A 17,119-nucleotide genomic window follows, 5' to 3' on the forward strand; every position below is an offset into this window, starting at 1 on the left:
GGAGAGAGAGAGAGAGAGAGAGAGGGCGAGGGCGAGAGAGAGAGCGAGAGAGGGCGAGAGAGAGAGGGAGGGCGAGAGAGAGAGAGAGAGAGAAAGGGAAAGTGAGTGATGGGTCTAATGGAGTCATTATCACTGGTTGGGTGGCGTCGGTCCATGTATTGCATACCAATAAAGCCTTTTCTCTCATCTATCTAGCCAGTGGCTGTTCTCTAATGTCTGGAATAACTGGTCTAATTCAGTGGTGTAAAGTACTTAAAACTTCTCTGGGATATGTGGGACGCTAACGTCCCACTTGGCCAAAAGCCAGTAAAAATGCAGAGCGCCAAATTCAAATAAATTACTATAAAAATCTAACCTTCATGAAATCACACATGAAAGATATCAAATTAAAGCTACACTTGTTGTGAATCCAGCCAAAATGTCAGAATTCAAATAGGCTTTACGACGAAAGCACACCAAACGATTATGCTAGGTCAGAGCCAAGTCACAGAAGAACACAGCCATTTTTCCAGCCAAAGAGAGGAGTAACAAAAAGCAGAAATAGAGATAAAATCAATCACTAACCTTTGATGATCTTCATCAGATGACACTCATAGGACTTCTTGTTACACAATAGATGTATGTTTTGTTCGGTAAAGTTCATATTTATATCCAAAAATCTGAGTTTAGGCGGGACGCTACTGTCTCACTTGGCCAAAAACCAGAGAAAATGCAGAGTGCCAAATTCAAATAAATTACTATAAAAATCAAACTTTCATTAAATCACACATGAAAGATACCAAATTAAAGCTACACTGGTTGTGAATCCAGCCAACCTGTTTGAATTCAAATAGGCTTTTCGGCGAAAGCAAACAATGCTATTATCTCAGGATAGCAACAGAGTAAACAAAGAAAGAGAAGCATATTTCAACCCTGCAGGCGCGACACGAAACGCAGAAATAAAAATATAATTAATGCCTTACCTTTGACGAGCTTCTGTTGTTGGCACTCCAATATGTCCCATAAACATCACAAATGGTCCTTTTGTTTGATTAATTCCGTCGATATATATCCAAAATGTCCATTTATTTGGCGCGTTTGATCCAGAAAAACACCGGTTCCGACTTGTGAAACATGACTACAAAATATCTCAAAGGTTACCTGTAAACTTTGCCAAAACATTTCAAACTACTTTTGTAATAAAACTTTAGGTATTTTGTTAAATAAATAATCGATAAAATTGAAGACGGGATGATCTGTGTTCAATACAGGATTAAAACAAACTGTAGCTAGCTTTCTGGTCACGCGCCTCGAACAAACAGTACACAACAAGTGACCCTTGTTCAAAATGTCCGTACTTCTTCATTACACAAAGGAAAAAAACTCAACCAATTTCTAAAGACTGTTGACATCCAGTGGAAGCGGTAGGAACTGCAAGAAGGTCAATTAGAAATCTGGATTCCCAATGAAAACCATTGAAAAGAGAGTGACCTCAAAAAAAAAAGAATCTGAATGGTTTGTCCTCGGGGTTTCGCCTGCTAAATAAGTTCTGTTATACTCACAGACATGATTCAAACAGTTTTAGAAACTTCAGAGTGTTTTCTATCCAAATCTACTAACAATATGCATATCTCATCTTCTGGGGATGAGTAGCTGGCAGTTGAATTTGGGTATGCTTTTCATCCAAATGTGAAAATGCTGCCCCCTATCCTTTTTTAAATATTTTTTTTATATCACCTTTATTTAACCAGGTAGGCTAGTTGAGAACAAGTTCTCATTTGCAACTGCGACCTGGCCAAGATAAAGCATAGCAGTGTGAACAGACAACAACACAGAGTTACACATGGAGTAAACAATAAACAAGTCAATAAAATGGTAGAAAAAAAGAGAATCTATATACAATGTGTGCAAAAGGCATGAGGAGGTAGGCAATAAATCGAATAATTACAATTTAGCAGATTAACACTGGAGTGATAAATCATCAGATGATCATGTGCAAGTAGAGATACTGGTGTGCAAAGGAGCAGAACAGTAAATCAATAAAAGCAGTATGGGGGGTGAGGTAGGTAAATTGGGTGGGCTATATACCAATGGACTATGTACAGCTGCAGCGATCGGTTAGCTGCTCGGATAGCAGATGTTTAAAGTTGTTGAGGGAGATAAAAGTCTCCAAATTCAGAGATTTTTGCAATTCGTTCCAGTCGCAGGCAGCAGAGAACTGGAAGGAAAGGCGTCCAAATGAGGTTTTGGCTTTAGGGATGATCAGTGAGATACACCTGCTGGAGCGCGTGCTACGGGTGGGTGTAGCCATCGTGACTAGTGAACTGAGATAAGGCGGCACTTTACCTAGCATAGCCTTGTAGATGACCTGGAGCCAGTGGGTCTGACGACGAACATGTAGCGAGGGCCAGCCGACTAGGGCATACAGGTCGCAGTGGTGGGTCGTATAAGGTGCTTTAGTAACAAAACAGATGGCACTGTGATAAACTGCATCCAGTTTGCTGAGTAGAGTATTGGAAGCTATTTTGTAGATGACATCGCCGAAGTCGAGGATCGGTAGGATAGTCAGTTTTACTAGGGTAAGTTTGGCGGCGTGAGTGAAGGAGGCTTTGTTGCGAAATAGAAAGCCGACTCTAGATTTGATTTTGGATTGGAGATGTTTGATATGAGTCTGGAAGGAGAGTTTGCAGTCTAGCCAGACACCTAGGTACTTATAGATGTCCACATATTCTAGGTCGGAACCGTCCAGGGTGGTGATGCTAGTCGGGCGTGCGGGTGCAGGCAGCGAACGGTTGAAAAGCATGCATTTGGTTTTACTAGCGTTTAAGAGCAGTTGGAGGCCACGGAAGGAGTGTTGTATGGCATTGGAGCTCGTTTGGAGGTTAGATAGCACAGTGTCCAAGGAAGTTTTAAGTAATCCTAGAGAAGTTTTAAGTAAAAATACTTTAAAGTATTACTTAAGTAGTTTTTTTGTGTATCTGTACTTTAATTTACTATTTATATTTTTGACTACTTTTACTTTTACTTCACGAACATTCCTTAACCTTTCAGTGCTACCCATCCCGGATCCGGGAGCATCCTCATCAAAAAAGCTGACTAGCATAGCCTAGCCTAACGCGACAGGGATATCATATAATATAATTTCATGAAATCACAAGTCCAATACAGCAAATGAAAGATAAACATCTTGTGAATCCAGCCAATATTTCCGATTTTTTAAGTGTTTTACAGCGAAAACACAATATATATTTCTATTAGCTCACCACAATAGCCAAACACACAACACCATTTATACCGTAAAGATAGCTTTCACAAAACCGACAACTAGAGATAAAATTAATCACTAACCTTTGGACAACTTCATCAGATGACAGTCTTATAACATTATGTTATACAATACATTTATGTTTTGTTCGAAAATGTGCATATTTAGAGCTGCAAATCGTGGTTATACATTGTGAATACGTAGCAACAATTCACCAAAATCTCCGGAGATATTTTGGACAGTCATCTAATCTAACCAAAGAACTCATCATAAACTTTACATAAAAATACTTGTTGTATGGCAAATGAAAGATACACTGGTTCTTAATGCCACCGCTGTGTTAGATTTTAAAAAATAACTTTACTACAACATACAGCATGCATTATTGTGAGACAGCGCTCACCTATTCTCCGCCGTGTTGGAGCCAACATATTACACAAAAATACAAAATAACATCATAAATATTCTCTTACTTTGCTGATCTTCCATCAGAATGTTGTGCAAGGAGTCCTATTTCCAGAATAAATCGTTGTTTGGTTTTAGAATGTCCATTTCTTCTGTCGAATTAGCAACTTTGGCTAGCATTGTGGCGCGAACATGCCAATCAACTCTTAGCGCATGGAACGAAAAATTCAAAAATTCCCAATAAACGTCGAATAAACTGGTCAAACTCGGTTGAAAAATCCTACTTTATGATGTTTTTCTCATATATATCCAATAAAATCAGAGCCGGAGCATTTCGTATACCGAACGCTTTTCAGAAGACAATGTGGAGTTCCCCCGCGCGCCGTCGAAAACTGAAAACTGACAAAAGAGCTGACCTGTCACTCCAAAAGCTCTTATTCGGCCTCACATCAAGCTAGACACCCCATTCAACCGTCTACTGCCTGTTGACATCTAGTGGAAGGTGTATGAAGTGCATACAGATCCATAAATAAAAGCCAGTTGAATAGGCAGGCCCTGACACAGAGCCTCATTTTCAGATTTTTCACTTCCTGTATTGAAGTTTGCTGCCAAATGAGTTCTGTTTTACTCACAGATATAATTCAAACAGTTTTAGAAACTTCAGAGTGTTTTCTATCCAATAGTAATAATAATATGCATATTGTATGATCTAGAACAGAGTACGAGGCCGTTTAATTTGGGCACGATTTTTCCCAAAGTGAAAACAGCGCCCCCCTATTAAGAAGAAGTTTTAAGAATGTTTTTTTACTTTTTACTCCATACATTTTCCCTGACACCCAAAAGTACTTGTTACATTTTCAATGCTTAGCAGGACAGAAAATTGTCCAATTCACACATCAAAAGAACATTCCTGGTCATCCCAAATGCCTGGTTTGCTTAATATAATGAAACTTTTAATTATTTGTACTTTTACTTTTGATACCGACCCCCCCTCCCGGATCCGGGATGTTCCTCATCAGAAACGCTGACTAGCAAAGCCTAGCGCCACAGGGAATATCATATAATATAATTTCATGAAATCACAAGTCCAATACAGCAAATGAAAGATAAACATCTTGTGAATCCAGCCAACATGTCCGATTTTTTAAATGTTTTACAGCGAAAACACAACATATATTTATGTTAGCTTTTGAGGAGGGCTGAAGGGACAGAGGACTGGGGGACTTACTGTTGGTTTTGAGGAGGGCTGAAGGGACAGAGGACTGGGGGACTTACTGTTGGTTTTGAGGAGGGCTGAAGGGACAGAGGACTGGGGGACTTACTGTTGGTTTTGAGGAGGGCTGAAGGGACCAGAGGACTGGGAGACTTACTGTTGGTTTTGAGGAGGGCTGAAGGGACAGAGGACTGGGGGACTTACTGTTGGTTTTGAGGAGGGCTGAAGGGACCAGAGGACTGGGGGACTTACTGTTGGTTTTGAGGAGGGCTGAAGGGACAGAGGGACCAGAGGACTGGGGGACTTACTGTTGGTTTTGAGGAGGGCTGAAGGGACAGAGGACTGGGGGACTTACTGTTGGTTTTGAGGAGGGCTGAAGGGACAGAGGACTGGGAGACTTACTGTTGGTTTTGAGGCGGGCTGAAGGGACAGAGGACTGGGAGACTTACTGTTGGTTTTGAGGCGGGCTGAAGGGACAGAGGACTGGGGGACTTACTGTTGGTTTTGAGGAGGCCTGAAGGGACCAGAGGGACCAGAGGACTGGGAGACTTACTGTTGGTTTTGAGGAGGGCTGAAGGGACAGAGGACTGGGAGACTTACTGTTGGTTTTGAGGAGGGCTGAAGGGACAGAGGACTGGGGGACTTACTGTTGGTTTTGAGGCGGGCTGAAGGGACAGAGGACTGGGGGACTTACTGTTGGTTTTGAGGAGGCCTGAAGGGACCAGAGGGACCAGAGGACTGGGAGACTTACTGTTGGTTTTGAGGAGGGCTGAAGGGACAGAGGGACCAGAGGACTGGGGGACTTACTGTTGGTTTTGAGGAGGGCTGAAGGGACAGAGGACTGGGGGACTTACTGTTGGTTTTGAGGAGGGCTGAAGGGACAGAGGACTGGGAGACTTACTGTTGGTTTTGAGGAGGGCTGAAGGGACAGAGGACTGGGAGACTTACTGTTGGTTTTGAGGAGGGCTGAAAGGACAGAGGACTGGGGGACTTACTGTTGGTTTTGAGGAGGGCTGAAGGGACCAGAGGACTGGGAGACTTACTGTTGGTTTTGAGGCGGGCTGAAGGGACCAGAGGACTGGGAGACTTACTGTTGGTTTTGAGGCGGGCTGGGTCGCTGTTGCGGCTGCCTGCCTGGTTGATGGCCTTGACAAAGAAGACATAACGTGTTCCACTCTGCAGGCCGTGCACCGTGTAGTGGTTCTGCTTGATGTTGGGGACAATCATCCAACTGTCCACACTGTTATAGAGACCTGGAGAGAGATACATACTGTTACAGAGACCTGGAGAGAGAAACATACTGTTATAGAGACCTGCAGAGGGATACATACTGTTATATAGACCTGGAGGGATACATACTGTTATATAGACCTGGAGAGAGATACACACTGTTATATAGACCTAGAGATACATACTGTTATAGAGACCTGCAGAGGGATACATACTGTTATATAGACCTGGAGGGATACATACTGTTATATAGACCTGGAGAGAGATACTGTTATAGAGACCTGGAGAGAGATACACACTGTTATAGAGACCTGGAGAGAGATACTGTTATAGAGACCTGGAGAGAGATACATACTGTTATAGAGACCTGGAGAGAGATACATACTGTTATAGAGACCTGGAGAGAGATACATACTGTTATAGAGACCTGGAGAGAGATACATACTGTTATAGAGACCTGGAGAGAGATACTGTTATAGAGACCTGGAGAGAGATACTGTTATAGAGACCTGGAGAGAGATACATACTGTTATAGAGACCTGGAGAGAGATACTGTTATAGAGACCTGGAGAGAGATACTGTTATAGAGACCTGGAGAGAGATACATACTGTTATAGAGACCTGGAGAGAGATACATACTGTTATAGAGACCTGGAGAGAGATACATACTGTTATAGAGACCTGCAGAGGGATACATACTGTTATATAGACCTAGAGGGATACATACTGTTATATAGACCTGGAGGGATACATACTGTTATACAGACCTGGAGATACATACTGTTATACAGACCTGGAGAGATATACATACTGTTATAGAGACCTGGAGAGAGATACATACTGTTATAGAGACCTGCAGAGGGATACATACTGTTATATAGACCTAGAGAGATACATACTGTTATATAGACCTGGAGGGATACATACTGTTATACAGACCTGGAGATACATACTGTTATACAGACCTGGAGAGAGATACATACTGTTATAGAGACCTGGAGAGAGATACATACTGTTATAGAGACCTGCAGAGGGATACATACTGTTATATAGACCTAGAGAGATACATACTGTTATATAGACCTGGAGGGATACATACTGTTATACAGACCTGGAGATACATACTGTTATACAGACCTGGAGAGAGATACATACTGTTATATAGACCTGGAAGGATACATACTGTTATACAGACCTGGAGATACATACTGTTATACAGACCTGGAGATACAAACCTAACAAGGTAACAAGACTAACTTATTCACACTCCCTGTTCCAACACCAAGACTAACTTATTCACACTCCCCGTTCCAACACCAAGACTAACTTATTCACACTCCCCGTTCCAACACCAAGACTAACTTATTCACACTCCGCGTTCCAAAACCAAGGCTAATTTTCTATCTTCTATCTTCCCTTTTCATCTGTTTAAGCAAACATGCATCAGTTACGTGAACAGTGTAGGCAGAGGTAGCTAAGCATCTATCACATCAGGTATAAATCAGGTCTATGTGAACAGTGGAATCGCTACACAGCTATATTGCATCAAGGACAACCTGAACATGTTTGCCATGTTACTAAACCTGGACCCATGGACCCACCTCAGGGAAACATTTATATATACAGAATGTGACTTATAACACAACAACACCATGTGACTTATAACACAACATCACTGTGACTTAAAACACAACAACACTGTGACTTATAACACAACATCACTATGTGACTTATAACACAACATCACTATGTGACTTATAACACAACATCACTATGTGACTTATAACACAACATCACTATGTGACTTATAACACAACATCACTATGTGACTTATAACACAACATCACTGTGTGACTTATAACACAACATCACTGTGACTTAAAACACAACAACACTGTGACTTATAACACAACATCACTATGTGACTTATAACACAACATCACTATGTGACTTATAACACAACATCACTGTGACTTATAACACAACAACACTGTGACTTATAACACAACATCACTGTGTGACTTATAACACAACATCACTGTGACTTAAAACACAACAACACTATGTGACTTATAACACAACATCACTGTGACTTAAAACACAACAACACTGTGACTTATAACACAACATCACTATGTGACTTATAACACAACATCACTATGTGACTTATAACACAACATCACTGTGACTTAAAACACAACAACACTGTGACTTAAAACACAACAACACTGTGACTTATAACACAACAACACTATGTGACTTATAACACAACATCACTGTGACTTAAAACACAACAACACTGTGACTTATAACACAACATCACTATGTGACTTATAACACAACATCACTATGTGACTTATAACACAACATCACTGTGACTTAAAACACAACAACACTGTGACTTATAACACAACAACACTGTGACTTATAACACAACAACACTGTGACTTATAACACAACAACACTATGTGACTTATAACACAACAACACTGTGACTTATAACACAACAACACTGTGACTTATAACACAACATCACTGTGACTTATAACACAACAACACTGTGACTTATAACACAACAACACTGTGTGACTTATAACACAACATCACTGTGACTTATAACACAACATCACTATGTGACTTATAACACAACAACACTGTGACTTATAACACAACATCACTGTGACTTATAACACAACATCACTATGTGACTTATAACACAACAACACTGTGACTTATAACACAACATCACTGTGACTTATAACACAACAACACTGTGACTTATAACACAACAACACTGTGTGACTTATAACACAACATCACTGTGACTTATAACACAACAACACTGTGTGACTTATAACACAACATCACTGTGACTTATAACACAACAACACTGTGACTTATAACACAACAACACTGTGACTTATAACACAACATCACTATGTGACTTTTAACACAACAACACTATGTGACTTATAACACAACAACACTGTGACTTATAACACAACATCACTGTGACTTATAACACAACAACACTGTGACTTATAACACAACAACACTGTGTGACTTATAACACAACATCACTGTGACTTATAACACAACATCACTATGTGACTTATAACACAACAACACTGTGACTTATAACACAACATCACTGTGACTTATAACACAACATCACTATGTAACTTATAACACAACAACACTGTGACTTATAACACAACATCACTGTGACTTATAACACAACAACACTATGTGACTTATAACACAACAACACTGTGACTTATAACACAACAACACTGTGACTTATAACACAACAACACTATGTGACTTATAACACAACATCACTGTGACTTAAAACACAACAACACTATGTGACTTATAACACAACATCACTGTGACGTATAACACAACATCACTGTGACTTAAAACACAACAACACTATGTGACGTATAACACAACAACACTATGTGACTTATGGTCTAAGACAGTATTACAGTAAACAACACTACCCTACAGTAAACAACACTACCCTACAGTATTACAGTAAACAACACTACCCTACAGTATTACAGTAAACAACACTACCCTACAGTATTACAGTAAACAACACTACCCTACAGTATTACAGTAAACACTACCCTACAGTACTACAGTAAACAACACTACCCTACAGTATTACAGTAAACAACACTACCCTACAGTATTACAGTAAACAACATTACCCTACAGTATTACAGTAAACAACACTACCCTACAGTATTACAGTAAACAACACTACCCTACAGTATTACAGTAAACAACACTACCCTACAGTATTACAGTAAACAACACTACCCTACAGTATTACATTAAACAACACTACCCTACAGTATTACAGTAAACAACACTAAATCAAATCAAATCAAGTTTATTTTATATAGCTCTTCGTACATCAGCTAATATCTCGAAGTGCTGTACAGAAACCCAGCCCAAAACCCCAAACAGCAAGCAATGCAGGTGTAGAAGCACTACCCTACAGTATTACAGTTAACATCACTACCCTACAGTATTACAGTAAACAACACTACCCTACAGTATTACAGTAAACAACACTACCCTACAGTATTACAGTAAACAACACTACCCTACAGTATTACAGTAAACATCACTACCCTACAGTATTACAGTAAACACTACCCTACAGTATTACAGTAAACATCACTACCCTACAGTGTTACAGTAAACAACACTACCCTAAAGTATTACAGTAAACAACACTACCCTACAGTAAACAACACTACCCTACAGTATTACAGTAAACAACACTACCCTACAGTATTACAGTAAACAACACTACCCTACAGTAAACAACACTACCCTACAGTATTACAGTAAACAACACTACTCTACAGTATTACAGTAAACAACACTACCCTAAAGTATTACAGTAAACACTACCCTACAGTATTACAGTAAACAACACTACCCTACAGTAAACAACACTACCCTACAGTAAACAACACTACCCTACAGTATTACAGTAAACAACACTACTCTACAGTATTACAGTAAACAACACTACCCTACAGTAAACAACACTACCCTACAGTATTACAGTAAACAACACTACCCTACAGTATTACAGTAAACAACACTACCCTACAGTGTTACAGTAAACAACACTACCCGACAGTATTACAGCAAACAACACTACCCTACAGTGTTACAGTAAACAACACTACCCTACAGTATTACAGTAAACATCACTACCCTACAGTATTACAGTAAACAACACTACCCTACAGTATTACAGTAAACAACACTACCCTACAGTATTACAGTAAACAACACTACCCTACAGTATTACAGTAAACAACACTACCCTACAGTAAACAACACTACCCTACAGTATTACAGTAAACAACACTACCCTACAGTATTACAGTAAACACTACCCTACAGTATTACAGTAAACAACACTACCCTACAGTATTACAGTAAACAACACTACCCTACAGTATTACAGTAAACAACACTACCCTACAGTGTTACAGTAAACAACACTACCCTACAGTATTACAGTAAACAACACTACCCTACAGTAAACAACACTACCCTACAGTATTACAGTAAACAACACTACCCTACAGTATTACAGTAAACAACACTACCCTACAGTATTACAGGAAACAACACTACCCTACAGGAAACAACACTACCCTACAGTATTAGAGTAAACAACACTACCCTACAGTATTACAGTAAACAACACTACCCTACAGTATTAGAGTAAACAACACTACCCTACAGTATTACAGAAAACAACACTACCCTACAGTATTACAGTAAACAACACTACTCTACAGTATTACAGTAAACAACACTACCCTACAGTATTACAGTAAACAACACTACCCTACAGTATTACAGTAAACACTACCCTACAGTATTACAGTAAACAACACTACCCTACAGTATTACAGTAAACAACAATACCCTACAGTGTTACAGTAAACAACACTACCCTACAGTAAACAACACTACCCTACAGTATTACAGTAAACAACACTACCCTACAGTATTACAGTAAACACTACCCTACAGTACTACAGTAAACAACACTACCCTACAGTATTACAGTAAACAACACTACCCTACAGTATTACAGTAAACAACATTACCCTACAGTATTACAGTAAACAACACTACCCTACAGTATTACAGTAAACAACACTACCCTACAGTATTACAGTAAACAACACTACCCTACAGTATTACAGTAAACAACACTACCCTACAGTATTAGAGTAAACAACACTACCCTACAGTATTACAGTAAACAACACTACCCTACAGTATTACAGTAAACAACACTACCCTACAGTATTACAGTAAACAACACTACCCTACAGTATTACAGTAAACACTACCCTACAGTATTACAGTAAACAACACTACCCTACAGTATTACAGTAAACAACAATACCCTACAGTGTTACAGTAAACAACACTACCCTACAGTAAACAACACTACCCTACAGCATTACAGTAAACAACACTACCCTACAGTATTACAGTAAACAACACTACCCTACAGTATTACAGTAAACAACACTACCCTACAGTATTACAGTAAACACTACCCTACAGTACTACAGTAAACAACACTACCCTACAGTATTACAGTAAACAACACTACCCTACAGTATTACAGTAAACAACACTACCCTACAGTATTACAGTAAACAACACTACCCTACAGTATTACAGTAAACAACACTACCCTACAGTATTACAGTAAACAACACTACCCTACAGTATTACAGTAAACAACACTATCCTACAGTATTACAGTAAACAACACTACCCTACAGTACTACAGTAAACAACACTACCCTACAGTATTACAGTAAACAACACTATCCTACAGTATTACAGTAAACAACACTATCCTACAGTATTACAGTAAACAACACTACCCTACAGTACTACAGTAAACAACACTACCCTACAGTATTACAGTAAACAACCTGACTGGTCCTGTATAGACATACAATCTCACATTTCCATCCCTGGTACCTGACTGGTCCTGTATGGACATATAATCTCACATTTCCATCCCTGGTACCTGACTGGTCCTGTATGGACATATAATCTCACATTCCCATCCCTGGTACCTGACTGGTCCTGTATGGACATACAATCTCACATTTCCATCCCTGGTACCTGACTGGTCCTGTATGGACATATAATCTCACATTCCCATCCCTGGTACCTGACTGGTCCTGTATAGACATACAATCTCACATTCCCATCCCTGGTACCTGACTGGTCCTGTATGGACATATAATCTCACATCCCCATCCCTGGTACCTGACTGGTCCTGTATGGACATATAATCTCACATCCCCATCCCTGGTACCTGACTGGTCCTGTATGTACATATAATCTCACATTCCCCATCCCTGGTACCTGACTGGTCCTGTATGTACATATAATCTCACATTCCCATCCCTGGTACCTGACTGGTCCTGTATGTACATATAATCTCACATTCCCCATCCCTGGTACCTGACTGGTCCTGTATGGACATATAATCTCACATTCCCCCTCCAGGGAGAGAGGAGAAGGATCAGATGACATCATCTGATTCTTCTCGTTTAAGCACTCAGAGATGCAGAAAAAAGGCAATGCTACAAACTCAGCAGTCTGAAATAACATTCAGCTCCAGCTCCCTCTTATCCTCCTGAGGAGGTAATGGCAGCTCAGTGAGGCCAGCCAGCCGGCAGACCTGGGGTCAAATAGTATTTGATATAGATTTAAAATACTTTATTTGTGCTTGATTGGGCTTGTCTAGGTTAATGGACCAAAAGAAAAGCGTCGATAGTATAAACCCCGCCCAACTGGAACTCCAGGCAGGCTAAAAGAAACGTTAAATGTATTTGAAAATATTTCAAATAGTATTTGAACCCAGGTCTGCCAGCCAGCCCACCTCTTCCCTCCCACTCCGGATCTGCTGATGGCCTCAGCTCTTCAGTCTATCACTGCTGAAATAAATCCTACTTCACTGCAGCACTGGGACTGAGCAGGTTGGAGCAGGCTGGGACTGAGGGGAGGAGAGAGGAGAGAAATCATAGGGAGGGGAGAGGAGGGAGGAGATGGAGAGGAGGAGAGGAGAGAGGAGAGAAATCATAGGGAGGATAGAGGAGGGGAGAGGAGGGAGGAGAGGGAGAGGAGAGAGGAGGGGAGAGGAGGAGAGAAGAGAGGAGGAGAGAGGACAGGAGTGAGGAGGGGAGAGGAGGGAGAAGAGAGGAGGAGGGAGAAGAGAGGAGGAGAGAGGAGGGAGATCATAGGGAGGATAGAGGAGGGAGGAGAGGGAGAGGAGGAGAGGAGAGAGGGAGTAGGAGAGGAGGGTGGGAAAAGGGGAAAACAGGAGAGAGGATTAGAGAAGAGAGAAAGGAAGGAGTGAAGAATAGTAGATGAGAAGAAAGCAGCTCTGTGGAGGATCTGTAGGAAGTACAGTTGAAGTCGGAAGTTTACATACACCTTAGCCAAATACATTTAAACCCTTTCTTAGGTCAGTTAGGATCACCACTTTATTTTAAGAATGTGAAATGTCAGAATAATAGTAGAGAGAATTATTTATTTCAGATTTTATTTCTTTCATCACATTCCCAGTGGGTCAGAAGTTTACATACACTCAATTTGTATTTGGTTGCATTGCCTTGTTTAATTTGGGTCAAACGTTTCGGGTAGCCTTCCACAAGTTTCCCACAATAAGTTCAATGAATTTTGGCCCATTCCTCCTGACAGAGCTGGTGTAACTGAGTCAGGTTTGTAGGCCTCCTTGCTTGCACATGCTTTTTCAGTTCTGCCCACATACTTTCTATAGGATTGAGGTCAGGGCTTTGTGATGGCCACTCCAATACCTTGACTTTGTTGTCCTTAAGCCATTTTGCCACAACTTTGGAAGTATGCTTGGGGTCATTGTCCATTTGGAAGACCCATTTGCGACCAAGCTTTAACTTTCTGACTGATGTCTTGAGATTAGAGGTTGACCGATTAATCGTAATGGCCAATTAATTAGGGCCGATTTCAAGTTTTCATAACAATCGGTAATCAGCATTTTTGGACACTCCAATAATCGGTATCGGCGTTGAAAAATCATAATCGGTCGACCTCTACTTGAGATGTTGCTTCACTATATCTACATAATTTTCCCTCCTCATGATGCCATCTATTTTGTGAAGTGCACCAGGCCCTCCTGCAGCAAAGCACCCCCACAACATGATGCTGCCACCCCCGTGCTTCATGGTTGGGATGGTGTTCTTCGGCTTGCAAGCCACCCCCCTTTTCCTCCAAACATAACGATGGTCATTATGGCCAAACAGTTCTATTTTTGTTTCATCAGAACAGAGAACATTCCTCCAAAAAGTACGATCTTTGTCCCCATGTGCAGTTGCAAACCGTAGTCTGTCTTTTTTATGGCGGTTTTGGAGCAGGTGCTTCTTCCTTGCTGAGCGGCCTTTCAGGTTATGTCGATATAGGACTCGTTTTACTGTGGATATAGATACTTTTGTACCTGTTTCCTCCAGCATCTTCACAAGGTCCTTTGCTGTTGTTCTGGGATTGATTTGCACTTTTCGCACCAAAGTATGTTCTCCTCTAGGAGACAGAACACGTCTCCTTCCTGAGCGGTATGATGGCTGCGTGCTCCCATGGTGTTTATACTTGCATACTATTGTTTGTACAGATGAACGTGGTACCGTCAGGCATTTGAAAATTGCTCCCAAGGATGAACCAGACTTTTGGAGGTCTACAATTTATTTTCTGAGGTCTTGGCTGATTTCTTTAGATTTCCCACGATGTCAAGCAAAGAGGCACTGAGTTTGAAGGTAGGCCTTGAAATACATCCATAGGTACACCTCCAATTGACTCAAATTATGTCAATTAGCCTATCAGAAGCTTCTAAAGCCATGACATCATTTTCTGGAATTTTCCAAGCTGTTTAAAGGCACAGTCAACTTAGTGTATTTAAACTTCTGACCCACTGGAATTGTGATATAGTGAATTATAAGTGAAATAGTCTGTCTGTAAACAATTGTTGGAAAGATTACATGTGTCATGCACAAAGTAGATGTCCTAACCGACTTGCCAAAACTATAGTTTGTTAACAAGAAATTTGTGGAGTGGTTGAAAAACGAGTTTTAATAACTCCAACCTAAGTGTATGTAGTCTTCCGACTTCAACTGTATGTGTCAGGATACTCCAATCTGTCCCAGGGCCAACCAGCTCCACATGTGTTCTGCCACTCTACTGTCAGCTGATCCTCCTGTGTCCTCCCACTCTACTGTCAGCTGATCCTCCTGTGTCCTCCCACTCTACTGTCAGCTGATCCTCCTGTGTCCTCCCACTCTACTGCCAGCTGATCCTCCTGTGTCCTCCCACTCTACTGTCAGCTGATCCTCCTGTATCCTCCCACTCTACTGTCAGTTCATCCTCCTGTGTCCTCCCACTCTACTGTCAGTTCATCCTCCTGTGTTCTCCCACTCTACTGTCAGCTGATCCTCCTGCGTCCTCCCACTCTACTGTCAGTTCATCCTCCTGTATCCTCCCACTCTACTGTCAGCTGATCCTCCTGCGTCCTCCCACTCTACTGTCAGTTCATCCTCCTGTGTCCTCCCACTCTACTGTCAGTTCATCCTCCTGTGTCCTGCCACTCTACTGTCAGTTCATCCTCCTGTGTCCTGCCAAGGCAGCCTGACATTATCTGCTAGGCCTATACCTGCTATTATCTACTCTGCTCTACACTTCAGCAATTCTCCTCTTCCCTCCTCTCCTCAATGCCCCTCAACAGTGTCACCCAGTCCTCTCACTCAAGGTATTATACTCCATAAATGGTGAAACAGACACAATGGAACAGCTGATGTTCCCAAATGACATGTTATCTTGATGTCAGTACAGTAACTGCATGGCTTTACAAAGCTGTTACTAAAATATGGCTGTTACATAACGGGATAGAGTGCAAACCAGCAACATTCAGTGTTATATGAAGTAGTCCAACCCTATCCCTTCTTACTGTACTATAAAGTAGTCCAACCATATCCCTTCTTACTGTACTATAAAGTAGTCCAACTATATCCCTTCTTACTGTATTATATAGTGGTCCAACCATATCCCTTCTTACTGTACTATAAAGTAGTCCAACCCTATCCCTTCTTACTGTATAATAAAGTTGTCCAACCATATCCCTTCTTACTGTATAATAAAGTAGTCCAACCCTATCCCTTCTTACTGTATTATAAAGTATTCCAACCCTATCCCTTCTTACTGTATTATAAAGTAGTCCAACCATATCCCTTCTTACTGTATTATAAAGTAGTCCAACCCTATCCCTTCTTACTGTATTATAAAGTAGTCCAACCCTATCCCTTCTTACTGTATAATAAAGTAGTCCAACCCTATCCCTTCTTACTGTATTATAAAGTATTCCAACCCTATCCCTTCTTACTGTATTATAAAGTAGTCCAACCATATCCCTTCTTACTGTA

The 17,119-nt window shown here is 40.8% G+C and overlaps 1 protein-coding gene across 4 annotated transcripts in view; it reads right to left on the minus strand.

Annotated features, from left to right (window-relative positions):
* LOC139574833 (probable E3 ubiquitin-protein ligase MID2) overlaps window positions 1–17,119 on the minus strand; it is a 162,917-nt gene that overhangs the window by 19,266 nt on the left and 126,532 nt on the right. For all 4 annotated transcript variants that reach the window (XM_071399777.1, XM_071399774.1, XM_071399776.1 and 1 more), the window contains one exon: window positions 5,954–6,115. In XM_071399777.1, coding sequence (XP_071255878.1) covers window positions 5,954–6,115 — 162 coding nt within the window. The remainder of the gene's footprint in view (window positions 1–5,953; window positions 6,116–17,119) is intronic.

The sequence above is a fragment of the Salvelinus alpinus genome, chromosome 4 (genome assembly GCF_045679555.1).
Source record: "Salvelinus alpinus chromosome 4, SLU_Salpinus.1, whole genome shotgun sequence".
In the NCBI taxonomy this organism is placed as follows: domain Eukaryota; kingdom Metazoa; phylum Chordata; class Actinopteri; order Salmoniformes; family Salmonidae; genus Salvelinus; species Salvelinus alpinus.